At 53.5% G+C, this 26,662-nt stretch overlaps 1 protein-coding gene across 1 annotated transcript in view; it reads right to left on the reverse strand.

Moving 5' to 3' along the window:
* LOC100087831 (T-box-containing protein TBX6L-like) overlaps positions 1-19,280 on the reverse strand; it is a 33,768-nt gene extending 14,488 nt beyond the window's left edge. The window contains exons 1-10 of the mRNA XM_029049614.1: positions 19,132-19,280; positions 17,851-17,953; positions 17,589-17,753; positions 16,833-16,979; positions 15,990-16,060; positions 15,780-15,877; positions 14,765-14,981; positions 13,352-13,783; positions 3,696-3,966; positions 694-762 (exon numbers count right to left, since the gene is read on the reverse strand). Of these exons, the coding sequence (XP_028905447.1) occupies positions 694-762; positions 3,696-3,966; positions 13,352-13,783; positions 14,765-14,981; positions 15,780-15,877; positions 15,990-16,060; positions 16,833-16,979; positions 17,589-17,753; positions 17,851-17,953; positions 19,132-19,280 (1,722 nt within the window). The remainder of the gene's footprint in view (positions 1-693; positions 763-3,695; positions 3,967-13,351; positions 13,784-14,764; positions 14,982-15,779; positions 15,878-15,989; positions 16,061-16,832; positions 16,980-17,588; positions 17,754-17,850; positions 17,954-19,131) is intronic.
* Positions 19,281-26,662: the final 7,382 nt, after the last annotated feature.

Below are 26,662 nucleotides of genomic sequence, written 5' to 3' on the forward strand. Positions count from 1 at the left end.
ATGAAGACTGTGAGCCTCACGTGGGACACCCTGATGACCCCGTATCTCCCCCCAGCGCTTAGAACAGTGCTCGGCACATAGTAAGCGCTTAACAAATACCAACATTATTATTAATCCCCATTTTATTTCTCTGAAGCCCAGAGAGGTTAGGTGATTTGCCCAGGGTCACACAGCAGACCTGTGGTATGGGAGGATTAGAACTCATGTCTTTCTGACTCCCAGGCCCGTGATCTATGTCTGTATCTCCCCCCCCCCAGACTGTAAGCCCACTGTGGGCAGAGAATGTATCATATTATTAAATTGTTCTCTGTCAAGCGTGATTGATTGAGTGATTGTCTGCCCTTGTAATCAGTCCCCGAAATTCCAAGTTCCTGGTCCAAAGGAAGCTTTCCCAAGTGCCCACCATGAGGCGTCCTTCCAATCACTCGCATTTAATACTAACGCTATTTGTTAAGCGCTTACCATGTGCCAAGCACTGTTCTAAGCGCTGGGGTGGATACAACATAATCAGCTTGTCCCACGTGGGGCCCACAGTCTTCATCCCCAACTGGGAACTGAGGTGCGGTGAAGTGACTTGCCCACAGTCACGCAGCTGACAAGTGGCGGAGGCGGGACTAGAACCCACGACCTCCGACTCCCAAACCTGTGCTCGTTCCACCGAGCCACGCTGCTTCTCTAAGCACGCTGCTTTACTGAGCGCTCGACGGTGGGCCGCGCTTCCCCGAGGAACCGGTACCGCTTGCTGAGATCCCTGATTTCAGGCTGCACGAGTGAGAGAACCAGATCCCGAAGTAAGAGTTTTCGTTGCAAGATATAGATGGAAGATCTCGTTTGTGGGGTAGTATGTTTGCTGGATGTTTATTATTAATAATAATAATAATAATAATAATGTGGTATTTGTTAAGCGCTTACTATGTGGCAGGTACTAAACGCTGGAGTGGCTACAAGCTAATTGGGTTGGACTCAGTCCCTGTCCCACGTGGGTTTCACAGTCTCCATCCCCATTTTATAGGTGAAGTAACTGTCCAAGGCGTGAGGCTGCTTTGCTTCCTGGCTTCTGCCTTTCAGTACTGTACTGGACGGTTCTCTGTGCTCCCTAACTTTTCAGCGTTTAGTAGACAGCCACACGCCCAAAGCCATCGATCCTCAGTCTAGGGAAGCAGCATGGCACAATGGCTAGAGCACGGACCTGGGAGTCATGAGTAGCAATCCCGGGTCTGCCGCTTGTCTGCTGTGTGACCTTGGACAAGTCACTTCACTTCTCTGTGCCTCACTTACCTCCTCTATAAAATGGGGATTAAAACCGTGAGCCCCACGTGGGACAACCTAATTACCTTGTATCTACCCCAGTGGTTAGAACAGCGCTTGGCACATAGTAAACACTTCACAAATACCATTATCATTAATATGATTATTCTCTCTGCCTCAGTTAGCGCCTCTGTAAAGTGGGGATGGAGAGTGTGAGCCCCATGTGGGACAGGGACCGTGTCCAGCCCGATCTGCTTGTATCCAGTCCCCGTCCACGTCCAGTTGCCGTTTCCCCGCTCCTCAAGGACCTCCAGCGCCGTTTCCCACCCCCCTCTGCATCGAACAGAAACTCCTTACCTTTAGTTTTAAAGACCTCAATCACCTTACCCCTCTCCTAACTTACCTTGCTGATTTCCTACTTCGGCCCAGCCCGCTCACTTCACTCCTCTAACACCATCCGGTCCCTCGAGCTCGTCCGTCTCACCACCGACCGTCACCCACATCCTGCCTCTGACCTGGATCGTCCTCCCCCTTCCTATCCGACAGACGTTCACTCTCCCCATCTTCAGAGCCTTATTAAAATCCCACCTCCTCCCGGAGGCCTTCCCTTTCGGAGCCCTCATTTCCCCTACTCCTTTGCCCCCGTGCATCACCTTTGCACTTGGTTCTGTCCCTTTCACTGGCCCTTCCCTCCGCCTCGCGGCAGGCGTGTCCGCATCGGTCATTTATTTTAATGTCTTTCTCCCCGCAAGACTGTGAGCTCTTCGTAGGCAGGAAACATGTCTACGAACTCAGGCTGAGGAGGAGGGTGGCCTAGTGGATAAAGCGTGGGTCTGGGAGTCAGAAGGACCCGAGTTCTAATCTCGGCTCCGCCACTCGTCTGCTAAGGCACCTCGGGCAAGTCACTTGACTTCTCTGGGCCTCAGTTCCCTCATCTGTGAAATGGGGATTAAGACTGTGAGCTCCATGTGGGACATGAACGGTGGCTCAGTGGAAAGAGCACGGGCTGGGGAGTCAGAGATCATGGGTTCCAATCCCGGCTCCGCCGCTTGTCGGCTGTGTGACTTTGGGCAAGTCACTTTTAACTTCTCTGTGCCTCAGTTACCTCATCTGTCAAATGGGCATTAAGACTGTGAACCCCACGTGGGACAACCTGATCACCTTGTAACCTCCCCAGCGCTTAGAATAGTGCTTGGCACGTAGTAAGCGCTTAACAAATGCCGCCATCATTGTTGTTATAACCAAATAACATTAAAAAACCCCTCTCTGTCATATGGTACTCTCCCAAGTGCTAAGGTCAGCACTCTGCGCACAGTGAGTGCTCAGTAAATATGATCAATTGCTTGATTTGTGTCTTCATTGGATTGGCACCACTGGCAACCCCAATCTTGCGATCCTGGGCTGATTTACCATCTTTTCTGCCTTTGTTTATTGGACGTTCCCCTCCAGCGGGGGAGACACATAGAAAAATATCCACGGGAAGCAGTGTGGCCTACTGGGAAGAACACAGGCTTGGGAGGCAGGAGACTTGGGTTCTAATCCCGGCTTCGACACCTGCTAGTTTGCTGACCTTGGGCAAGTCACTGTATTTCTCTGGGCCTTCGTTTCTTCATCTGTAAAACGGGGACAATATGCCCGTTCTCCTTTCCCCTTTAAACTCTGAGCCCAGGGTGGGGCAGGGATTCTGTGTGATCTGATTATTTTGTATCTACACTTGTGCTTAGTACAATGCTTGGCACATAATAAGTGCTTATTAATAATAATATTATCATCATTGTGGTGTTTGCTGTTAACACTATGAACAAATAGAATAGTGAAGATATTTATTCATTTAAATAATCTAGATACAAAGAGGGTTTATCGAACATCCCCCCGGCATAATGCTTTCACTCTAAGAGGGGAGTTGGACCTAGAAATAGATGCGATGAGAATGTATGGAATAATTGAATGACCAATCAATTATTCTTATATGCAAGAGGGCTGAGGCCGAACGCCGATATCTACATCGGTGCTGGGGGTGATGCTGATTTATGTGTTTTGGGATGGCAGGAGTTCATCAGTGAAGACTTGGAAAGAAGTATGGCCTAGCGAAAAGATCTTAGGCCCGGGGATCCTGGCTCTGCCACTTTCCTGCTCTGGGGCCTCGGGAAAGTCACTTCCCTTCTCTGGACTCTAGTTTCCTCATCTGTAAAATGAGGATCCAATACCCGTTCCTCTTATTTAGTCTGGGAGTCCTCTGTAGGAAGGGAACTGTGTCCGACCTGATAAACCGGCACGTACCCCAGCGCTTAGACGCATAGTAAATGCCTAATTGACACCAGCAAACCAAAAAAAAAAGGAGAGGAAGTGAGAAATGCAGAATTGGCAAGAGCGGCTACTGAGGCGAGTTTCTGTGAGACTTCCCCATGGGGCCGGCCCGCTTCGACCCTTCTGCTCTCCCACGTTGCACAGTAATAATCGGCCTCGGCCTCGGCCCGGAGCCCGGAGATGGTCAGGGTGGCCTCGCTGCCGGACCTGGAGCCCGAGAATCGCTCCGGGACTCCCGAGGGCCGGTTGTTATTGCTGTAGGTGAGCGTTCTGGCGGAGGGTCCCACTTGCTGCTGGCGCCATGAGACATCATAGCTCCCAGTGTTGCTGCCGCTGCCGGAACAGGAGACGGTGACGGTGGCCCCCGCAGATCCCGAGGCCGTGGCCGGCTGAGTCGCCCCAGACTGGACCCTGCAAGGAGAGGAGACATCGGTGAGAGGTGGACCGGTTCTTTTCCTGGACGTGCCCTTACCCACCGCCTGGTGTGAGGAGGTGTCCCCACCCCAGGGCCCTTAGGAGGGCGTTAGCCGCCCCCAGCCTCACCTGTGCAGAGAGGGACGTGAAGGAGAGGAGTGCGGGCCACGGTGGAGACCCACACAAGTGCTCTGCTCCCAGCATCCCCATTTTACAGATGAGGGAACTGAGGCACAGAGGCGTGAAGGGTTTTTTTAATGGTATTTGTTGAGCGCTTACTACGTGCCAGGCACTGTACTAAGCGCTGGGGTGAATACAAGCGAATCGGGTTTGGCACAGTCCCTGTCCCACGAGGGGCTCACGGTCTCAATCCCCATTTGACAGGTGAGGTGACTGAGGTCCAGAGAAGTCAAGCGATTTGCCCAAGGTCACCCAGCAGACAAGTGGCGGAACGGGGATTAGAAACCGTGACCTCCCGACTCCCGGACCCCTTCTCTCTCCACCACGCCATGCTGCTTCTCTGTATTTGTTAAGCGCTTACTATGAGTCAAATACTGAACGAAGCAATGGGGTAGATAAAAGTTAATTTGGTTGGACGCAATCCCTGCCCCACAGGGAGCTTACGGTCTAAGTAGGAGGGAGAAGAGGAGAACGGAGAAGAAGCGTGGCCTAGTGGATAGATCCCGGGCCTGGGAGTCAGAAGGACCTGGGTCTTTATCCCAGCTCCACCACTTGTCTGCTGGAGGACCTTGGGCAGGTCACTTCACTTCTCTGGGCCTCAGCTCCCTCATCTCTAAAATGGGGAGTAACCTGTGAGCCCCATGTGGGACATGGACTGTGTCCAACATGATTAATAATAATAAGAATGTTGGTATTTGTTAAGCGCTTACTATGTGCGTGGCTCAGTGGAAAGAGCCCGGGCTTGGAAGTCAGAGGTCAGGGGTTCGAATCCCGGCTCTGTCACTTGTCAGCTGTGTGACTGTGGGCAGGTCACTTCACTTCTCTGAGCCTCAGTTCCCTCATCTGTAAAATGGGGATTAAAACCGTGAGCCACACGTGGGACGACCTGATCACCCTGTATCTACTCCAGCGCTTAGAACGTTGCTCTGCACATAGTAAGCGCTTAACAAATACCAACATTATTATTATGTGCAGGGCACCGTTCTAAGCGCTGGGGTAGATACAGGGTAATCAGGTTGTCCCACATCAGGCTCACAGTCTTAATCCCTATTTTACAGATGAGGGAACTGAGGCACCGAGAAGTGAAGTGACTTGCCCACCACACAGCCGACAAGTGGCAGAGGCCGAATTCGAACCCATGACTTCTGACTCCAAAGCCCAGGCTCTTTCCACTAAGCCACACTGCTTCTCTTAACTTGTACCTATCCCAGTGCTTAGTGCCCGGCACAGAGTAAGTGCATATCGAATACCATTAAAAAAAACCTGAAGCACAGGGAAGAGAGAAGAGCATGGCCCAAGGTTACACAGCAAGCAATTGTCAGAGCTAGAATTAGAACCCAGCTCTTCTCTCTCCCGGGCTTGGGTCTTTTCACCAGGCCATGCTGCTTGTCTTGGCGGCAAAATGCCACCACCCTCCCGCCTCCGGTGAGATGCCAGTGTGAAGCGGTGATGAGCCACATGGACAGAGAAGCAGCGCGGCTCAGGGGAAAGAGCCCGGCCTTGGGCGTCAGAGGTCATGGGTTTGAATCCCGGCTCTGACACCTGTCGGCTGTGTGACTGTGGGCAAGTCACTTAATTTCTATGTGCCTCAGTTCCCTCATCTGTAAAATGGGCATTAAGACTGTGACCCTCACGTGGGACAACCTGATTACCCTGTGCCTCCCTCAGCGCTTAGAACAGTGCTCTGCGCATTGTAAGTGCTTAACAAATGCCAACGTTATTATCTGGAGCCTCTGCTGGGAGACAATCTGGGCATAGCCAGCTTTGGGGAGGGGGCCAGGCCAGGTCATACCCTGCCCTGGGGTTTAGCTGGAGGTTACAGGCTCAGGGGCCGACTCTCCCCTTGGCCAGACCCTTTATAATAATTATAATAATAATAATGTTGGTATTTGTTAAGCGCTTGCTATGTGCAGGGCACCGTTCTAAGTGCTGGGGGAGATCCAGGGTCTTCAGGTTGTCCCACGTGAGGCTCCCAGTCTTCATCCTCATTTTACAGATGAGGTCCCTGAGGCACAGAGAAGCTGAGTGACTTGCCCACAGTCCCACAGCTGGCAGAGCCGGAATTCGAACCCATGACCTCTGACTCCCAAGCCCGGGCTCTTTCCACTGAGCCATGCTGTTTTACGGCCTCTCAGCAGGGTGTGGGAAAGAAGATGGTGAATTCGAGAAGGAGCATGGGCCTGGGTGACGGAAGGACCTTGGTTCTCATCCTCCCTCTGCCGCTTGTCGGCTGTGTGACGTTAGGCAAATCACTTCCCTTCTCTGGGCCTCACTTCTCTCATCTGTAAAATGGGGATTGAGACGGTGAACCCCATGTGGGACAGGGACTGTGCCAAACCCGATTTGCTTGTATAATAATGACGTTTATAATTGTAGTATTTGTTAAGCGCTTACTATGTGCCAAGCACTGTACTAAGCTCTGGGTTGGATAGAACTAAATCGGGTCCCTGTCCCACCTGGGGCTCCAAGTCTTAATCCCCATTTTACATCTGAGGTAACTGAGGCTCAGAGAAGTCGGAGTTCCCTTTATTCGCCTCTCCCCCAGTCCACCAGCTCTTATGTCCACATTATGTTTTGTTATTATATTGTTATGTCTGTAATTTATTTCTCTTAATGTCTATCTCCCCCTCTAGACTGTAAGCCTGTTGTGGGTAGGAAATGTTTTTGTTCTATTGTTCTTTTGTCCTCTCCCAAAGACTTAGTAATAACGTTGGTATTCGTTAAGCGCTTACTATGTGCAGAGCACTGTTCTAAGCGCTGGGGGAGAGACAGGGTGATCAGATTGTCCTCCGTGGGGCTCAGAGTTTTAATCCCCATTTTACAGATGAGGTAACTGAGGCACAGTGAAGTGACTTGCCCACGGTCACACAGCTGCCAAGCGGCGGAGCCGGGATTCGAACCCATGACCTCTGACTCCCAAGGCCGTGCTCTTTCCACTGAGCCACGCACAGTGCTTTTCACACCCAGTAAGTGCTAAATATATGTGATTGATTGATTGATTGAGTCTTCCATCCTCTCACACCCCAGGGCTTCCGGGAGGAGTCCTCAAAAACCCGCATCTCTTGCTTCCAGGCTCCTGACGCCAATCAGTCGATCGATGGTATTTACTGAGGGCTTTCTGCATGCAGAGCACTGCGTGAAGCACTGGGGAAAGTACAATAGGACGGAGTTGGTAGATTCATTCCCTACCCACGAGGAGCTTCCATTTTAGAGGACGACAGAGACATTAAAATGAATGAATTATGGGCATTTCCTAAGTGCTGTTGGGATGAAGCTGGGCTATTTATTTGCTGTTGTTTTAATGAGATGTTCATCCCCTCGATTCTATTCATTGCCGTCGTTCTCGTCTGTCCGTCTCCCCCGATTAGACCGTAAGCCGGTCAAAGGGCAGGGACCGTCTCTATCTGTTACCCATTTGTCCATTCCAAGCGCTTAGTACAGTGCTCTGCACATAGTAAGCGCTCAGTAAATAATAATGTTGGTCTCTGTTAAGCGCTTACTATGTGCCGAGCACCGTTCTAAGCGCTGGGGTAGATACGGGGTCATCAGGTCGTCCCGCGTGAGGCTCACAGTTAATCCCCATTTTACAGATGAGGTCACTGAGGCCCAGAGAAGTGAAATGACTTGCCCACAGTCCCACAGCTGACAAGTGGCGGAGCCGGGATTCGAACTCATGATCTCTGACTCCCAAACCTGGGCTCTTTCCACTGAGCCACGCTGCTTCTCTATAAAATACTATTGAATGAATGAATGAATGAATATCAGGGCCCAAGAGGGATCCCAGTAAGCGCTTAACAAATAGCGACGTTATTATTATTATTATTATTATCCCGGGTGGTCTAGTGTTTCTCTAGAGCACGGGCCTGAAGTCAGAAGAACCAGGGTTTTAATCCTCGATCTGCCTCTTGCCTACCGTGTGACCTTGGGCGAATCACTAGAGCACAGGCTTGGGAGTCAGAGGACCTGGGTTCTAAAGCCAGCTCCACCCCTTGTCCACTGTGAGACCTTGAGGAAGTCACTTCACTTCTCTGTAGTAATAATGTTGGTATTTGTTAAGCGCTTACTATGCGCCAAGCACTGTTCTAAGCGCTGGGGGAGATACAAGGTGATCAGGTTGTCCCACAGAGGGCTCACAGTCTTCACCCCCATTTCACAGAGGAGGTAACTGAGGCACAGAGAAGTGAAGTGACTTGCCCAAGGTCACACAGCTGACAAGCAGCAGAGCCGGAATTAGAACTCACAACCTCTGCCTCCCAAGCCCGGCTCTTTCCACTGGAGCCGCGCTGCTTCTCTAATGCCTCAGTGACCTCATCTGTAAAATGGGGATTGAGACCGCGAGCCCCCTGTGGGGCAGGGACTGAGCCCGACCCGATTTGCTTGTATTCACCCCAGCGCTTAGTTCAGTGCCTGGCACGTAGTGAGCGCTTAACAAATACCACTTAAAAAACCCTCCACGCCTCTGTGCCTCAGTTCCCTCATCTGTAAAATGGGGATGAAGGCCGTGAGCAGGATGAGGGACATGGGCCGTGTCCAACCTGATTATGATGGATCTTCCTCAGCGCTTAGTAGAGTGCCCGGCATATAGTAAGAGCTTAATAAATAGCATAAAATAATAAAGAGAGATGCGGGATTAGGGCGACGGAGCACCAGAGCCTCCATGTGGTTCCCTAGTAACACTGCATAATGAAGAACTCGTCCAAACAGATGTTTGCTCCCCTCTCCTAAGGGGCTGAAGGCAGCGTGGCTCAGTGGAAAGAGCCCGGGCTTGGGAGTCCGAGGTCATGAGTTCGAATCCCGACTCTGTCCCTTGTCAGCTGTGTGACTGTGGGCAAGTCACTTCATTTCTCTGGGCCTCAGTTCCCTCATGGGGGTGAAGACTGTGAGCCTCACGTGGGACCTCATTCCCCTGTATCTACACCAGCGCTTAGAACAGGGCTCTGCACGTAGTAAGCGCTTGACAAATACCAACTTTTTTTTTTTTTTTTTAATCTTTTGGGGCCCTGACGCTGTGCTAAGCCCTGGGGTCGCTGGGGAAGGGGAGATGAGAGGTTCAGCCCCAGTCCTCAAGAGACTGATCCTCTTTCTTTGGGAGAGCACATGGCTTAGTGGACAGATCCTGGGCTTGGGAGTCAGAGGACATGGGTTCTAATCCCACTTGCCAGCTGTGAGACTTTAGGCAAGTCACTTCACTTCTCTGGGCCTCAGTTCCCTCATCTGGAAAATGGGGATTAAGACTGTGAGCCCTATGTGGGACAACCTCATTACCTTGTATCTACCCCAGCTCTTAGAACAGCGCCTGGCGCAAAGTAAGCACTTAACAAATACCATCATTATTAGAGAAGCAGTGTGGCTCAGTGCAAAGAGCCCGGGCTTGGGAGTCAGAGGTCATGGGTTTGAATCCCGGCTCTGCCACTTGTCAGCTGTGGGACTGTGGGCAAGTCACTTCACTTATCTGGGCCTCAGTTACCTCATCTGGAAAATGGGGATGAAGACTGTGAGCCTCAAGTGGGACAACCTGATGAGAATCGGACGGGCGGGCAGGCAGACTCATCCCCCTTATCCCCTGGTCCCAGACACTGCTGTGGCTTTTCCAGGGAAAAGTCAGCCAGCTACTATTAGACTGTAAGCCCGTCAAACGGCAGGGACTGTCTCTATCTGTTGCCGACTTGTTCATCCCAAGCGCTTAGTACAGTGCTCTGCACATAGTAAGCGCTCAATAAATACTATTGAATGAATGAATGAGTTGGAAAAAGTCTCTCGGGGCCCCATTTCCCACCGGGAAACTGTGAGAGGGTTCCCCGCTGTCGGGGCTGAAAACGAGGAAATCCAATTCCATGAAAAAAATATTTCTCCTTCCAACTGCCTCCTTCTCTCTCTCTCTCTCCTCTCCCTCCCTCCTATAACAGTGGGCCATTTGGGAATGATGACCCCCTCAAACTCCACTCCAAGAGCCGTAATAATAATTGTGTCAGTTCACTGAGGGCGGGGATTATGTCAGTGAGTCAGTCGATCCTATTTATTGCACACTTACAGTGTGCAGAGTACTGAACTGAACGCTTGGGAAAGTACAATATAGCAATAAACAGACACATTCTATTATAATCTCCCAAGCGCTTCGTTCAGTGCTCTGCACACAGTAAGAACTCAGTACGATTGATTGGTATTTGCTAAGCACTTAGTGCATGCCAAACACTGCTCTAAGCACTGGGGTAGGTACAAGATAATTACCTCAGATACACTCACTCTCCCACGTAGGGCTCACGGTCTAAAGAGGAAAGAGAGAAAAGGGATTTTAATCCCAGTTTTACAAGTGAGGAAACTGAGGCACGGAAATTAAGGGACTTGACCAAGGTCACACTGCAGGCCATTGGCAGAGCCAGGGCTAGAATCCTGGCCTCCTTGACTCCCAGACCTGTATTCTTTCCACTTTTTCAAGCACAGTTTGGCTTAAAACTGATCTGAACTGCCCTTCCCAATCCACTTCTCCTAACTTTTCCCATCTCGGGCCACACCACCATCATCCTCTCTGACCCAGGAGCCCATATCTTCGGTATTATCTTTGACCCAGAGAGGAGCACGTAGTAAGAGCTTAGAAAAGCAGCGTGGCCTAGTGTTAAGAGCTCACACCCTGAAGTCAGAGGACCTAGGTTCTAAAATCCAACACCACCTCTTGTCAGCTGTGCCATCTTGGGCAAGTCACTTCACTTCTCTATGCCTCAGTGACCTCATATGTAAAATGGGGATTTAAAAAATGAGCCCCACTGTGGGATATGGACCATGTCCAAACTGAGTATTTTATGTATCTTACCCCCCCAGTGTTTAGTAGAGTGCCCAGCACATAGTGATAATAATAATGGTATTTATTAAATGCTTATTATGTTCCAGGCAGTAAAGATTGGAGGAAGGAATATAAACCACCTTCGTTATGCTGATGATACAGCCCTACTACCAGAAAGTGAAGATTTGACGGGCTTGTTATTAAAAGTTAAGAAACAGAGCAAAAAGATGGGCCTATATTTGAATGTCAAGAAAAAAAAGATCATGACAACTGGAAGTTTTAATACATTTGTAGTAGACGGAGAGAAGATGGAAATAGTTGACGATTTTTCTCTCCTGGGATCGATAATCAAAAATAAAGGGAACTAGTGGCCAAGAAGTAGGCCGAAGATTAATGTTAGGAAGACTTGCTATGAAGAGCCTGGAAAAAGTCTTGAAATGTGCTGATGTAACAATCGCCTATGGTGTTTCCAGTGACAGTGTATGGATCCAAAAGCTGGACGGTGAAAAAACAGGATAGAAAGAACATCGATTCTTTTGAAATGTGGTGCTGGAGAAGGCTTTTGCGAAAACCATGGACTCCCCGAAAAATCGACAAATGGATTTTGGAGCAAATTAAACCAAAGTGGTCTTTGGAAGGCCAAATGACTTACATGAGCATATTTGGGGTGCATCATCAGGAGGACTAATTCTCTGGAGAAGACCCTAATGCTAGGAAAAGTCCAGGGAAAACGCGAAAGAGGCAGGCCGGCAGTTAGATGGATAGAGACCATAACAACGATAAAGGAAGAACCGTTCGAAAGGTTGCGGATCACGGCAGAGGACGGGACGTTCTGGAGAAAGTATATCCGTGGAGTCGCTGTGAATCGGAAACGACTTGACGGCGCTTAATAATTCCACTAAGCACTGGGGTGAGTACAAGTAAATCGGATCAGACGTAGTAAGTGCTCAAAAAATACCATAAAAAAGCCCCATAATGATCCTGTGCAGACTGCAGTGTTGGGCACAGTGCCGGGCGCCTAGCGAGTGGGAGGCTGGCGACTCCGGCCACTGTAGTAAGTGATGTCCACGTGCCCCCAGTTCGAATCCTCCCCAGGCTATGAGGCTCGTCCCTGTTCAGGATCGGGAAGACTAGCTGCATCCCTGGCCAACGGATCTCTCCCAAGTGCTTAGTATAGTGCAGCGCACCCAGAGAATGTTCAATAAATGGGGGCTTCTGCCGCCACGACTGCGTGGGGAAGGGACCGACCACACCAGCTGCTCCCCCGAGTATTTGTGCAAGTTAGGGTTCCGACCCCCTCCCTCCCTCCGGCCGATACCCCCATCTTCCGCAGGGATCGGGAACCGAGTGTTTGGTATCTCTTTATTAGTCGGCAACAATAAATAGTTTCTCGCTGAGAGCCCCCTCGCCACCCCAGGAAGGATGTTCACTCTCCTCTCCTCTCATTCCTCGCTCCGGCCCCCAACTCCTCTCTCTGCCCCCGACCCCCCAACCCCTTCTTCTACAACAGCAGCACCTCCCCGCTTCACTGCCAATAAGAACCTCTCACCCCCGGGGCAGTCACAACTCTGGGAAAACAGTCGGCGTAGTGGATAGAGCACGGGCCTGGGTGTCAGAAGGTCGTGGATCTAATCACGCGTCTGCTTTGTGACTGTGTGCCAAGCACTCTTCCAAGCGCTGGGGTAGATACAAGCTAAGCAGGTTGGACAGAGTCCCACCTGGGGCTCACAGTCTTCATCCCCATTTTACAGATGAGGTCACTGAGGCCCAGAGAAGTGAAGCGACTTGCTCAAGGCCACACAGCAGACAAGTGGAGGAGCAGAGATTAGAACCCATGATCTTCTGGCTCCCAGACCTGTGTTCTGTCCACTAGGCCGCTCTGCTTCTCTAAGCAGGTTCTCTAAGAAGGATCCGGGGCGGGGGGGGGGATCAGGGAGATGCATGCAGTGTATTCCCTCCCCATCCCTTTCCCCTCCTCCCCCTCCCTCAGCCAAAATTCGCCCCTTGGAACCCATGAATCCCCGCTCTCAGCTTCATCCCACCCCCAACCCAACCTGCCAGAGAAGCAGCTAGTGGAGGAGGGCAGGGCTGGGCAGAACTGGGCAGGCAGGACAAGGAAAGGGAGAGATCCTGGCTTCTCCTCCAGTAACTCCTCAAAACCCCAACCCAGGCCCCTCATCCTCTGCCCCCATTCCACCAAACGGAAAACAACCCAGGAGCCCTGGCCGGGGCCTGAGGGATATTGGGGGGCCGGAGATTCCCCCAACCCCTGGGTCCACCAAGCTCCCCAGCCCCTACCCTCACACGGACCCATCGCCCCCTTACAGTCCTGGGGGTACGAGGGGGATGCAGGGCCCCAGTGAGAGTAGGACAGGGAAATGTGAGGGGGCAAAGGCCGGGTGGGGGTCCATCTGTCTTTCTCACCAGCAGGCGTAGGGGAACAGGGGGCACTGGCCCCAGTCCGTCACGCCCGCCGGGGCTGCCGGGGCGCCCGGCGGGTTAAAGTCCGTGGGGAAGGGGGTGTAGCCGACGGCGCGGTACTGCCCGTGGGGGGCGGGCATCCACTGACCCAGCCCCGGCTCGTAGGCGCCGTACCGGGGCCCCCGGCGCCCCGCCTTCCCGGGAGGGTCTGCTGCCCCGGGCCCTCCCCCAGAAAAGTCCTGGGGGTAGGGCAAGGCGGCCAGGTGGGCGAAGCCGTCGGGCAGCTGCTTGGGCTCCAGCTGGGGGTGTGGGGCCGCCGAGCCTTCTGGGAGGGGAGGCCGGGCCGGGTACTCCATCCCGGAGGTGGGGTCCCACCCGGGCAGCAGCTGCGGCGGGGGTTGGGGGGCGGGCAGTTGGGGGCCGGCGTTCTGGAACCTGGAGGGGAGAGTTGGGGGGCGAGAGGGGAGAGGGAGGGAAGAGTCAGTTCTGTTCATCCCAGGCTCCCTAGAGCAGGGCTGTCCACATAGACTTCATTCAGTCGTATTTACTGAGCCCTTACTGTGTGCAAAGCACTGTACTGAGTGCTTGGGGGAAATACAATACAATAATAAACAGATACAGAGTCTGCCCACAACAAGCTTACAGTCTACAGATCTTCCAAGAGCCGCTCCGGCCTTGGAGTTCGGGGCCTTGACTGGAGTCTCGGGACATCAGAAAGGAGCCAGGGAGGGGAATTATATCTGTAGTTTATTTATTATTTATTTATTTATTCATTTAATATTTGTTGTTATCATTGATTAGTTTATATATTAATATAATATATAATGTGAAGTGCAGTAATATATCATTATGTATGATATATAATGTATAATAATATATTAATATGTATTACATTGTTTATTATTTATTTATTCCTATTCTCATCTGTCTCCCCCTCTAGACTGTAAGCTCGTTGTGAGCGGGCAACATTTCTGTTATAGTGTTATATTGTAATAATAATAATTGTGGCATTCGTTAAGCACTTACTGTGTGCCAGGCACTGTACTAAGCACTGAGGTGTATCCAAGCAAATGAGGTTGGACACAGTACCTGTCCCACGGGGGGCTCCCACTCTCAATCCCGATTTTACAGGTGAGGTAACTGAGGCCCAGAGAAGTAAAGTGACTTGCCCTAGGTCACACAGCAGGCAAGTGGCAGAGCCAGGATTAGAACCCGTGATTGTACTCTCCCAAGCGCTTAATACAGCGCTCTACACACGGTAAGCGCTCGATAAATACGAATGAATGAATGGAAACTGTAATCCCCCCCCCGCCCCGCCACTCTCTGGGCGAAGTCACCCCAATGTCAGCAGCAGTGGGGGAGTTGGGGAGAAGTGTCAGGACTAAAAGAGACATATCCAAGACCTCCGGGACTCACCTGGGTGAGGGATAGGTGTGGGGGGAGGAGGGGATCTGCTGCTGGCTGGGGGTGGCCCCGCGGGGGCCTGGGGTTGGGGCCGGGGCCGGGGCCGGCCCTCCGTCGCTCGTGCCGGGCTCCAGGCTCCAGTAGGAGAAGCCGCCATTGCCTGGACTCCCAGGATCGGCCTCCCCACTCCCCCGCGCCCCCTCTTCCTTCGTGAACGTTGCGCTCTCGGCTGGAGGAAGAGAAGGCGGAAGAGGGGGAGGATGAGGAGGAGGAAGAGAAGACAGATTCTTTGAAATGCTCAAGGAGTGGTGGCCCTGATGGCTTTTTCTTTCTTTAGAGGTCATGGGTTCGAATCCCGGCTCTGCCACTTGTCAGCTGTGTGACTGTGTGCAAGTCACTTAACTTCTCTGGGCCTCAGTTACCTCCTCTGGAAAATGGGGATTAAGACTGTGAGCCCCACGTGGGACAACCCGATTCCCCTGCGTCTACCCCAGCGCTTAGAACAGGGCTCTGCATATAGTAAGCGCTTAACGAATACCAGCATTATTATTATTATTATTTGTTAAATGCTTATTATGTGCCAGACACTGTTCTAAATACCGGGGTAGATGCAAGCTAATAAAGTTGGGACAGAGTCCATGTCCCACATGGGGCTCACAGTGTTAACCCCCATTTTATACTTGAGGGAACTGAGGCACAAAGAAGTGAAGTGGCTTGGCCAGTCACAGAGCAGGCAAGTGGCAGAGAGGGATTAGAACGCCCTGCCACGGGCTTCCCGCTTCTCCCACCTGACCAGACCCTTCTCCGGGGATAGGAGGGATGGTGGGGTGAGGGGAGCGGGGAACCGTTTGAATGGGGTCCCCCACCTCCCCACTCAGGCCAGCTTGCTCACTTTGGTGCCCACGCGCCTTGTGTCCCCCGGTGCCTGACCCAGTGCTCGCTCGCTTAGTGCCTGCGTCCTTAGCGCCCTGTGCCCCATGACCACCCAAGGCCCCCGGTGCCCACCCCACCCTGGCCCACTTCATACCGGCTCTTCCAGTGTTCGGTTCCGGGTCTTCTGTCCGCTTGCGCTTCTGGGAGTTGGCCGAGCTGAGCTTCTGCCCTTGGGGCCTGGCGTCCCTGTGACTGGGTGTGGAGGGGCAGGGTGGACGTGAGTGGGCAGCAGGGTGCAGGCGGCCCCCGGCCCCGGCCGGCCCCGTGCCCCCGGCCTCCCTCAGCCCGAGGATGGGGCGGTTACCTGCGAGTGTTCCTCCCGTGCTCCCGGAACCCTTTGGCGAAGGGATTGTTGTCGATCTTGAGTTTCGTGATCTTCAGGGTGAAAGAAAGTGTGGGGGAAAGGGGAGGGAGGGAAGGAAGAGGCGGAAAGAGGGAGAGGAGGAAGGGAGGGAGAGGAGAAGGGAAAGGTTTGAGATGAATCGATCAATTGTAATTACTGAATGCTAACAGTGTGCAGAGCACTGTACTAAGCACTTGGGAGAGTACAGTATAACAGAGTTGATGGACGCATTCCCTGCCTAGAGTGAGCTTACAGTCTTGAGGGGAGAGGAAAGGAAGGGGTAACCGGGGGTATATTCATTCATTCAATAGTATTTATTGAGCGCTCACTATGTGCAGAGCACTGTACTAAGCACTTGGAATGTACAATTCGGCAACAGGTAGAGACAATCCCTGCCCATTGACGGGCTTACAGTCTAGTCGGGGGAGACAGACAAAAACAACAGCAGTAAATAGAATCAAGGGGATGTACACCTCATTAACAAAATAAACAGGGTAATAAAGAGATATATCTATTGTTTCATCGTACTCTCCAAGCGCTTAATATAATGTTCTGCACACAGGAAGCACACAATAAATACGATGGAAGAAATGTCCGAATGAATGAACGTTCCGCTACCCTCCTACAGGTCTGTCTCCGGCACAGAGCTCTGTCTGCCCGGCGTCTATCGGTCTTCTGGAGCTCTGTCCGCAAAGAGCTGTGCAGGTCAGTAGCCCCGGCCAGCGGCCACCACCCTCCCCCAGGGCCGGGAGAGTCGGGGGGGGGCGAGGCGGGTGGGCAGTGGCAGGGGAGGCCCCCCACTACCTGCTCGTTCTGGTAGGCGGTGACGGAGGTGAAGACCGTCTCGGGGAAGCTGAAGATCTGGAAGATGCCCCAGCGGACGCTGAAGAGGTCATCCGCCTGCACCACGTGGAAACGGGGCTTGTAGCGATGCATAGAATGCAGGATTATCTGCGGGGCAGAGGGGCGGCGGGGGCAGGATGGTCATTTTGGGCCAGGGTCTCTCAGGATCCCCCTTCTCCCCCCGCCTCAGACGAGGCTGGCCCCTCCAACGGCTCCAAAGCTAAGTCGGGGAGAGACCGGTCGTGGGCTCGAGCAGACCAGATTCAAAACGGTGTGACCGCCGTCGTCATCCTCGTCGTCGACCTCATCCTTGTCGTTTTAATCACATCGCCGCCGCTAGTGCTAAGCATGTAGTACAGTGCTCTATCCACAGTGAGTACTCGATATCGTTGATTGATATCAAATCAAATCAGCATCGTCTTCTTCATTTTATCACCACCACCATCATCATCAGGAGTGAGAAATTCGGGTGGATTTCCAGTGGGTCCAGGGTCATGGGAATTGAAGTGGTTGAGCTAGGTAGGGTCAAGAGCCGTGGGGCAGCACCAGGATTTAATCCCCTCCCCGATAAATGGATATGGGGATGGACACGGTTGGCCTGGGCCGTGAGATGGGCCCGGACCACCCGAGCTGAGGCTCGGCTTTTACCCCTCCCTCCCCCCGGAGACCGGGAGAGCCGACCTCTTCCGGCCGGAGCCGGCCCGGCCCCTTCCTTACGTGCCCGTGCTGGTCTAGCGTGTTGTTCGTGAGCTTCAGCTTCTGGAAGGAGACGGGCTCTTTCATCCAGTGGCTGCCGAAGGCCGGGGAGTCCGGGTGAACGTAGGTCCGGCACGGGAGCTGTGGCTCGGCTTTCCCGGCTACCTCCCACTGGTCCTTGTTCCACTGAGCGGGAGGAAGCGGGAAAACGGTGGGGGTGAACGGACCGGCCGCAGAGCGGTCGGTGTGGGGTCACCGGGCCGGGAGGGCAGGGCGGACTTACCTTGTACCGGAAGCCGTCCATTGGCACGAAGTCAACCAGCATCACGTACTTAGCGTAAGGGATGAGGCCGGAGAGTTTGATCTTGCACTGGGGGAACATCCGCCTGCATGGGGAGTAGGAGGGTGAGTCGGGGCGCAGGGGAGAGGGGACCCCGGGGTCGCCAGGGGCCAAGAAGACCCAGGGCCAACCTGGGCAGTCTGGGTGATGGGCAGAGTCCTGGGCTGGGGAGGGAGGGACAGAAAAAGGAGGAGGCGACACCATTCCTGCCCTCAAGGAGCTGCCGGTCCGATGGGGGAGGCGAGATCAGGAGCAGCGCGGTCTACCGGTTGAGCCCGGGCCTGGGAGTCCGAAGGACCTGGGTTCTAGTCCCGGCCCTGCCACTTGTCTGCTGCGTGACCTTGGGCAAGTCACTTTGCTTTTCTGTGTCTCCGTTACCTCATCTGTAAAATGTGGATTACGACTGTGAGCCCACTGTGGGACAGGGACTGTGCCCAGCCTGATTACCTTGGCTCTACCTCAGCACTTAGAACAGTGCCCGATACATAGTAATAATAATAATAATAATTACAATATTTAAGCATTTACTATGTGACAGGCTCTGTACTAAGCACTGGGATGAATACAAACAAATGGGGTTGGACACAGTCTCTGTCCCTCATGGGGCTCAGAGTCTCATAAGTGCTTAACAAATAGTATAAACATACGTACACACACACTGTACTGGACACTGGGGAAATGTCATAGTACAGTAAGAATCACAATTCTAGAATTTGTTTAACACTTATGTGCCAGGCACTGTACTAAGCACTGGGGTGGATACGAGCAAATTGGGTTGTCCCAAGTGGGGCTCACAATTTCACTTCCCAGCTCTGCCACTTGTCAGCTGTGGGACTGTGGGCAAGTCACTTCACTTCTCTGGGCCTCAGTTACCTCATCTGGAAAATGGGGATTAACCGTGAGCCCCACGTGGCACAACTTGATTACCCTGGATCTCCCCCAGCGCTTAGAACAGTGCTCGGCACATAGGAAGCGCTTAACAAATACCAACATTACTACTTCCCATTTTGCAGATGAGTTAACTGAGGCACAGAGAAGAGGAAGTGACTTGTCCAAGATCACCCACCACAGGTCCATGCGAGTGCTAAGATTCTGAGATTAAGGAGTAGAGATTTATTTATTGAGTGCCTCCCAGGGGCAGAGAACTGTCCCGAGCAGCAGGGTGGCCGGGGGCACGGGGGGGCAGCGGGGTGGGACGTGGCCTGGGGCACCGGCCCCTCTCACCTGCCAGACTTGGTGATGATCATCTCGGTGCCCACCTGGTGGAAGCGTGTCCAGAGGTCCACGTCCTCCAGGGCGGCACTGATGGGGCCCGGCTGGGCCGGGTAGGCCTCGAGGCCCGGGTGCCGGCTTGGGTCTCCCGCCGCTTTCATGTTTCCTGGGCAGGGGGCGAGGGGAAGGGGAAACCGGGCCTCGGTTACACTTCAGCTACATATCGACCGTTGTTGTCTCCTGCTCTCGAGTCACGTCCGACCCGCAGGGACACCGCGGACGCATCTCTCCCACAACGCCCCGCCTCCGTCTGCGATCGTTCTGGCGGTGGATCCAGAGAGTTTTCTTGGTAAAAATACGGAAGCGGTTGACCGTCGCCTCCTTCCAAACCCGAGTCTCCGCCCTCGACTCTCTCCCGGGCCGCCGCTGCCCGGCACGGGTGAGTTTCGACTTGTAGCCGACGGCCTTCCGCTCGCTAGCCACCGGCCAGCGCTGGGAATGGAATGGACGGGCCTCTGCTTGACTCTCCCTCCCGGAGTCGAGACTGGTAGGGTATTGGGAACTCTCCAGGGGCGGCCCTGAGGTGACAGAGAAGCGGCGCGGCTCAGTGGAAAGAGCCCAGGCTTGGGAGTCAGAGGTCATGGGTTCTAATCCCGGCTCTGCCACTGACCAGCTGTGTGACTTTGGGCAAGTCACTTGACTTCTTTATGCTTCAGTCCCCTCATCTGTAAAATGGGGATTAAGACTGTGAGTCCCAAGTGGGACAACCTGATTACCTTATATCTACCCCAGTGCTTGGAACGGTGCTCGGCACATAGTAAGTGCTTAAATATCATCATTATTATTATTAGCTAATAAGAATGATTAATAATGTATTCATTTGTATTCATGTCGGTCTCCCCGTCCAGACTGTAAACTCACTGTGGTCAGAGCACAGTGCTCGGCGCACAGTAAGCACTCAGTGAATACGATCGATTGACTGACTGATTGATAATAATTACGGTTTTGTTAAGGGCTTGTAGAAATAACATTGAGCTTAGCGGCATAGTGTTAGAGCCCGGGCCTGGGAGTCGGAGGACCTGAGTTCTAATCTAGGCTCTGTCTCTTGTCGGCTGTGTGACTTTGGACAAGTCACTTCACTTGCCTGTGGCTCAGTTACCTCATCTGTAAAATGGGGATCAAGATTGGGAGCCCCATGTGGGACAGGGATTGGGTCCAAGGTGATTAGCTTGTATCTACCCTAGTGCTTAATACAGAGCCAGGCACATAGTAAGCACTTAAATTCCAAAGAAAAAAGATTTCCTCATGTAAAATGGGGATTAAGATTGGGAGCCCCAGGTGGGACAGATACCTTGTATCTACCCCAACGCCTAGTATAGCGCCTGGCACATAGTAAGTGTTTGCTGGTCATCTAGACTGTAAGTTTGTTGTGGGTAGAGAATGTGCCCGTTTATTGTTTTATCGGAGTCTCCCAAGTGCTGAGAAGCAGCATGGCTTAGTGGAAAGAGCCCGGTCTTGGGGGTCCGAGGTGGTGGGTTCTAATCCCGGTTCTGCCCCTTCTCTGCTCTATCTTGGGCAAGGCGCTTCGCTTCTCTGGGTCTCGGTGATCTCATCTGTAAAACGGGGATTCAGACGAAAAGCCCCAAGTGGGACAACTTGCTTACCTTCTCTCTACCCCAGTGCTTAGAACAGTGCTTGGCACATAGTAAGGGCTTACCAGATACCATTATCATCATTATTACAGTGCTCTGCACGCAGTAAGCGCTCATTAAATATGGTTGAATGAATGGCCTGAAAGAAAGGTTACCTCTTCTGTAAAAGGGGGATTCAATCCCTGTTCTCCCTCCTACTTAGACTGTGAGCCCTGTGTGGGGGACAGGGATTGTTTGACCTGATCCGCCCCAGCGCTTAGATCAGTGTGTGACACAGAATAAGCACTTAATACTATTATTATTATCATCATCATCATTTTCAATAAGGCCATGCCTAGACCCTCCAGATGCCCGCCGAGAGCGGGGGAACACGGCCCCTCCACTGGAGGGGGGCAAATCAAGCCGGTTCCTGTTCCTTCCTCCTGCCCCGGGGTCTCGAGCGCCTCCCTCCATCTCCTCCTGCACCCCCCAAGCTGGGCAGGGGAAGGGACAAGGATGCTGAATCTGGAGTGGGCCCGGGGGGGGTGGGCGGGTGGAGCAGAGGGATGATGGGGACCCTTCCTAGTTGTCCCCCAGCCACCTCCCTCCCCTGAGGGTCTCAGGGGGCTGAAATTTGGCCACTAAAGGATTCGGGGCGCAAGACGGAAGCCTCCAGTTCCCGATTTGTTATGCTAAGGGAGGCAGACCTTTTGCCGGAGATCCGGGGGTCCGGGGAAGGGGGAGAAAGAGGGGACGGGACTGGGGGGTTGCCCCCTCCCTGCCCCTCCTAAGGGCAGCTGCACTCTACCTTATTACACTGCTCCTAAGGGGAGCTCACTAAATATCATTTGGCTTCACTGCCTACTCGTTAATAATAATAATAATGACGGTTTTGTTAAAAGTCTTGACATTGAGAACCCAAGTGGCCAGACCTGGGAGTTAGAGAACCGTTCATTCAGACATTGTCGTATTTACTGAGCGGCTTACTGTGTGCAGAGCACTGTGCTAAGCGCTTGGGAGAGGACAATACAATAACAAACGGTCACATTCCCTGCCCTCAACGAGTTAACAGTCTAGAGTGGGGGTGACAGACCAGAGTTCTAATCCCGGCTCCACCACTTAATTTCTCCGTGCCTCAGTTCCCTCATCTGCAAAATGGGGGTTCAATCCCCGTTCCCCGCTCCTGCTTAGACTGTGAGTCCCATGTGGGACTTGATTATCTAGCATCTACCCCAGCGCTTAGAACAGCGCTGGGCACTTGGTAAGCGCTTAACAGATATCATAGTTATGATTATAATGGATGCGAAAGGGCTTTGGGAATGAAAGCGCAATTCCAACCCAAGGTGTGGGCCTTGTCCCGTGGTACAGGAGTTAATGCCCGTATTACTCATAAGGAAATCGAGGCACCGAGAGGGTCACGCAGCAGGTAAAAGACAGAGTTAGGATTAGAACCCAGGTCTCTCGATTTCCAGCCCTGTGCTCTTCCCACTGGGCTACACTGTCAGGGATCCGGTCAAATGAGGGAGGCAGTCATGGCTCTGTTTGGAGCAGCTTCCTCGAAGGAGTGGGGGGCTTCTCTCTGGGGTTGGGGGGGATAAGAGGTCGTTTTCCTTCAGACTAGGAATTCCTTGAATGCAGGGATCGTGGCTACCAAGTCTGGTGCATTGTACTGTGTCCAACTCATTTGGCTTGTATCCACCCCAGCGTTTCGTACAGTGCTTGGCACATAGTAAGCGCCTAACAAATACCATCACCATTATTATTATTATTATTACTTCCCGAGCGCTTAGTTCAGTGTCCTGCTCATAGTCAGCTCTCAACAAATATGATTAATTTCTAAAACCAAAGTGGGCACGGGTCCCGACCCCCAAAAGCCTCGTGTTGGGGCGTCGAGGGAAAGTCCCCAGGAGGTCATCCAGAGGGGCGACCCCTGCCCCTATCTCTTGACCCCAGGCTTTGTCCGCAGCCCGGGATGCTTCTGGGGAAGGGGACAGTTGGAATAGCAGGTGGGGACTGTGTGACCCTCGTAAACACCAACAGCACGTACTGAGCGCCTACTTCTGCGGACCTCCGCAGTAAGCCGCAGCAGCTGTAGGATAGTAGTCGTAGTATTCATTGGGAGCTAACTCTGTGAAAATTACTGAGAGCTGGTAAGGGAAGGCATGGATGGGATACGGGGCCTGTACTAAGCGCTTGGGGAAGAGGACGATAGAGCTGGTTGGGACGAATAGTATTAATTGGGAGCTTATTATGTGAGAAACACTGAGAGCTGGAAAGGGAAGGGGAACAGATGCTCAAATAAATGACAGGAGAAGTGATGGCCCCCTCCTCAAACACACACACACACACACCCCCTCCCCCACTCTTCTCCCCTTCCTTCTTCCTTCCTTTCCTTCTCCCCTTCTTCCTCCTTTTCCTTTCCTTCTCCCCTTCCTCCTTCTTTCCTCCCCTTCTCCTTCTTTCCTTTCCTTTTCCCCTTCCTCCTTCTTCCTTTCCTTCTCCCCTTCCTCCTCCTTTCCTTCTCTTCTCTCCTTCTCCTTCTTTCCTTGGACTCTCCCAAGCGCTTAGTTCAGTGCTCTGCCCACAGTAAGCGCTCCATAAATGCCATCGATTGCCTGACTGAGTGACTTGCCCTTTCTGTCCCGGCAGTGACCCGCGAGCCTGGGCGACCCTGCCCCGCGGACCCCAGTCCAGCCCTCAAGTTTCCAGGGGCCGGAGGATGGGCAGGGGTCTTGGGAGACTCGGGGGAGGGGGAGCCGGAGGAGGGTCCGGTGTCCGGCCCCGGGCCAGGGAGACGGGGGTCCCGCCGGGGGTCCTTCCCCCTCTGTCCCCCCCGTCCCGCCGGGGACCCCCCGACTGGCCCCCAGAGAAACGACACCTACCAGACAGAGCCTGCATCTTCCCATGGGAGCGCGGCCTGGTGGATCCCCCGCGGGGGCCGGAGAACGACTGTCCGGGGCCTCCGGCCGGGAGCTCGGACCCTGCCCGGCCCGGCCCCAGATGCCCAACCGACGGACCGACGGGCCGACCGGCCGACAGCAGGCAGGCCGGTGGCCCTTCTCTTCTCCCCTCCTTCTTCCTGCTTTATCCTTTCCTTCTCCCCTTCTTTTTCCCTTTCCTCCTTCTTTCCTTTCCTTCTCCCCTTCCTCTTTCTTCCTTTCCTTCTCCCCTTCTTTCTCCCCTTCCCTTCTCCCCTTTTTCTTTCCTTTCCTTCTCCCCTTCCTCCTCCTTCCTTCCTTTTTCTCCCCTTCCTTCTCTTCTCCCCTTCCTTCGCCTTTCTTTTTCCTCTCCCCTTCCTTCGCCTTTTTTGGTCTTCTCCCTTCCCTCCTTTCCTTTCCTTCTCTTCTCCCCTTCCTCCTTTCCTTCTCTTCTCCCCTTCCTCCTTCTTTCCTTTTCTTCTCCACGTCCTTCTCCCCCTTCCTCCTCCTTTCCCTTTCTTCTCCCCTTCCTTCTTCCTTCTCCTCTCCCCTTCCTCCTTCTTTCCTCTTCTCCTCTCCTTCCTCCTCCTTTCCTTCTCCTCTCCCCTTCCTCCTCCTTTCCTTCTCTTCTCCCCTTCCTCTTTTCCTTTTCTTCACCTCGTCCCTCTCTCCTTTCTCTTTCTTCTCCCCTTCCTTCTTCCTTCCTTTTCTTCCCCCTTTCTCCTCCTTTCCTTTCCTCTCCCCTTCCTTCTTCCTTCTCTTCTCTCCTTCCTCCTTCTTTCCTCCTCTCCCCTTCCTTCTCTTCTCCGTTTACTCCTTCTATTCTTCTCTACTTCCTTCTTCGCTTCTCTTCTCCCCTTCCTCCTTTCCTTTTCTTCTCCTCGTCCCTCTCTCCTCCCTCCTCCTTTCCCTTTCTTCTCCCCTTCCTTCTTCCTGCCTTTTCTTCCCCCTTCCTTCTCCTTTTCTTCTCCTCGTCCTGCTCCCCCCCCCCTCCTTCCTTTAGTTTTCTCCTCTCCCCTTTTCCCCCTTCTTTCCTTCCCCTCCGTTCTCCCTTACTTCTCCCCCCTCCTTTTCTTCTCCCTTCCCTCCTTTTTCCTCTTCCTCCTCCCCCTGCCCCTTCCTTCCCCTCTCCCTCCTCCCGCCCCTGGTCCCCCTTGGCAGGTCCTCCGGGTCCCAGGCGTCCCGGCCGTGGGGAGGACCGTCCGGGGCGGCCCAGGTGTTTTAAGGCGGCTAATGACAGAGGAGGAGCCGGGCCCGGCCCAGCCCGGCCCTGCCCAGCCCAGCCTGGTCGGGCCCTGCGGACGGTCCCCGACCCGCCCTTTGATGTCCAGGAGGACAAAGAGATGAAGGGCGGGAGGGGACGGGAATCTAAGAAATTAGCAGGGCTTTGACACACAGGAAGCCGGGGGGGGAGGGGGGACGGGGGGGGGGGGTCCCGATGGGCTCCCGACATTCCGCCAGACAATGACTCTCCCCCCCTTCCCTCAAAGCCTTACTCGAGGCCCATCTCCTCCAAGAGGCCTTCCCATTCATTCAGTAGTATTTATTGAGCGCTTACTATGTGCAGAGCACTGTACTAAGCGCTTGGAATGGACGATTGGGCCACAGATAGAGACCATCCCTGCCCAACGATGGGCTAGCCGTCTAAACGGGGCAGACGGATAGCAGAGCGAAACAGAACAGGACAAAAACAAGACAACATCAACATAAATAGAATGAAGGAGATGTACACCTTATTAACCAAATAAATAGGGTAACTAACCCCTACTTTCCCACCTCGTACACTTATTAACCAAATAAATAGGGTAACTAAACCCCACTTTCCCTCCCCTCCCACTCCTTCCGTGTCACCCTGACTTGCTCCCTTCGCTCTCCCCCAGCCCCTCACCACTTAGGTAGAGCTCTGTCATTTTATTTATTTATATTGATGTCTCTCTACTTGTGTCTGTCTGCCCCCACCTAGATGGTGAGCTCGTCGGGGGCAGGGATTCCGGCTCCGCCACTCGTCTGCTCTGTGACCAAGTCACTTAACTTCTCCGGGCCTCAGTTTCCCCATCTATCAAATGGGGATAAAGACTGTGAGCCCCACTTGGGATTACCCCGTATCTACCCCGGCGCTTAAAACAGTGCTGGGCACATAGTAAGCGCTTAACAGATACCATTCTTCTTCTTATTGCCTCTATTACTGTATTGTACTTTCCCAAGCGCTTAGTACAGTGCTCTCCACCCAGTAAGCTCTCGGTCAATACGATCGAATGAATGAATTGGGGCTAAACAAACGGGGGATGGGGGAGGGTGGTCCTGGCCCCCTCCGCCCCCGGGGAGAAGGAAGGGGGCGGACCCAGGAAATCTGCACTTGGGCGATTTCCCCAGACCCTGGAATCCGACGCCGGGACCCCTCCCCCTCTCCCACCCCGCCCGGCCGGGGGCTAGGCGAGACCGGAGAGGGGGATATGAACCAGGCCCTGCGGCGGGATCTCCGCTCCCATTATGGGGGCTTGGGGGGACACCCGAAGTTGGGGCCAGAGGAGGTCCCGCCGGAGGTGGCCGAGGGCTGGTAGCCCCCTATCCATCCAGCAGCCAATCGATAATATTTATTGGGCGTTTACTGTGTGCGGAGCACTGTACTAAGTGCTTGGGAGAGGACAGTACAAGAGAATTAGCAGACATGCCCCGTGCCCATAACGAGCTGATGGTCTAGAGTAAATTCCCACATCTAGGCCCCTGTCCCTGCCACACCTGCCCCACAGGGCCCCAGATGCAGCCCCTGGCATGACTCTTGGCGGGGGGCCTGGCTCAGCTCCTGGCAGAGTCCCTGGCATGATTCCTGGTAAGGACCCCTGAAACGGCCCCTGGCATGGCTCCTGGTGAGGACCCCTGGCACAGCCCCTGGGGTGTGGCCCCTGGTATGCCCCCCGGTCTGTAGCCACTGGCACGGCCCCGGATGTGTGGCCACGGGCACAGCTCCTGGTGTGGCCCCTGGCATGGCTCCCG

The sequence above is a fragment of the Ornithorhynchus anatinus genome, chromosome 21 (assembly GCF_004115215.2).
Source record: "Ornithorhynchus anatinus isolate Pmale09 chromosome 21, mOrnAna1.pri.v4, whole genome shotgun sequence".
NCBI classification, from domain to species: Eukaryota; Metazoa; Chordata; class Mammalia; order Monotremata; family Ornithorhynchidae; genus Ornithorhynchus; species Ornithorhynchus anatinus.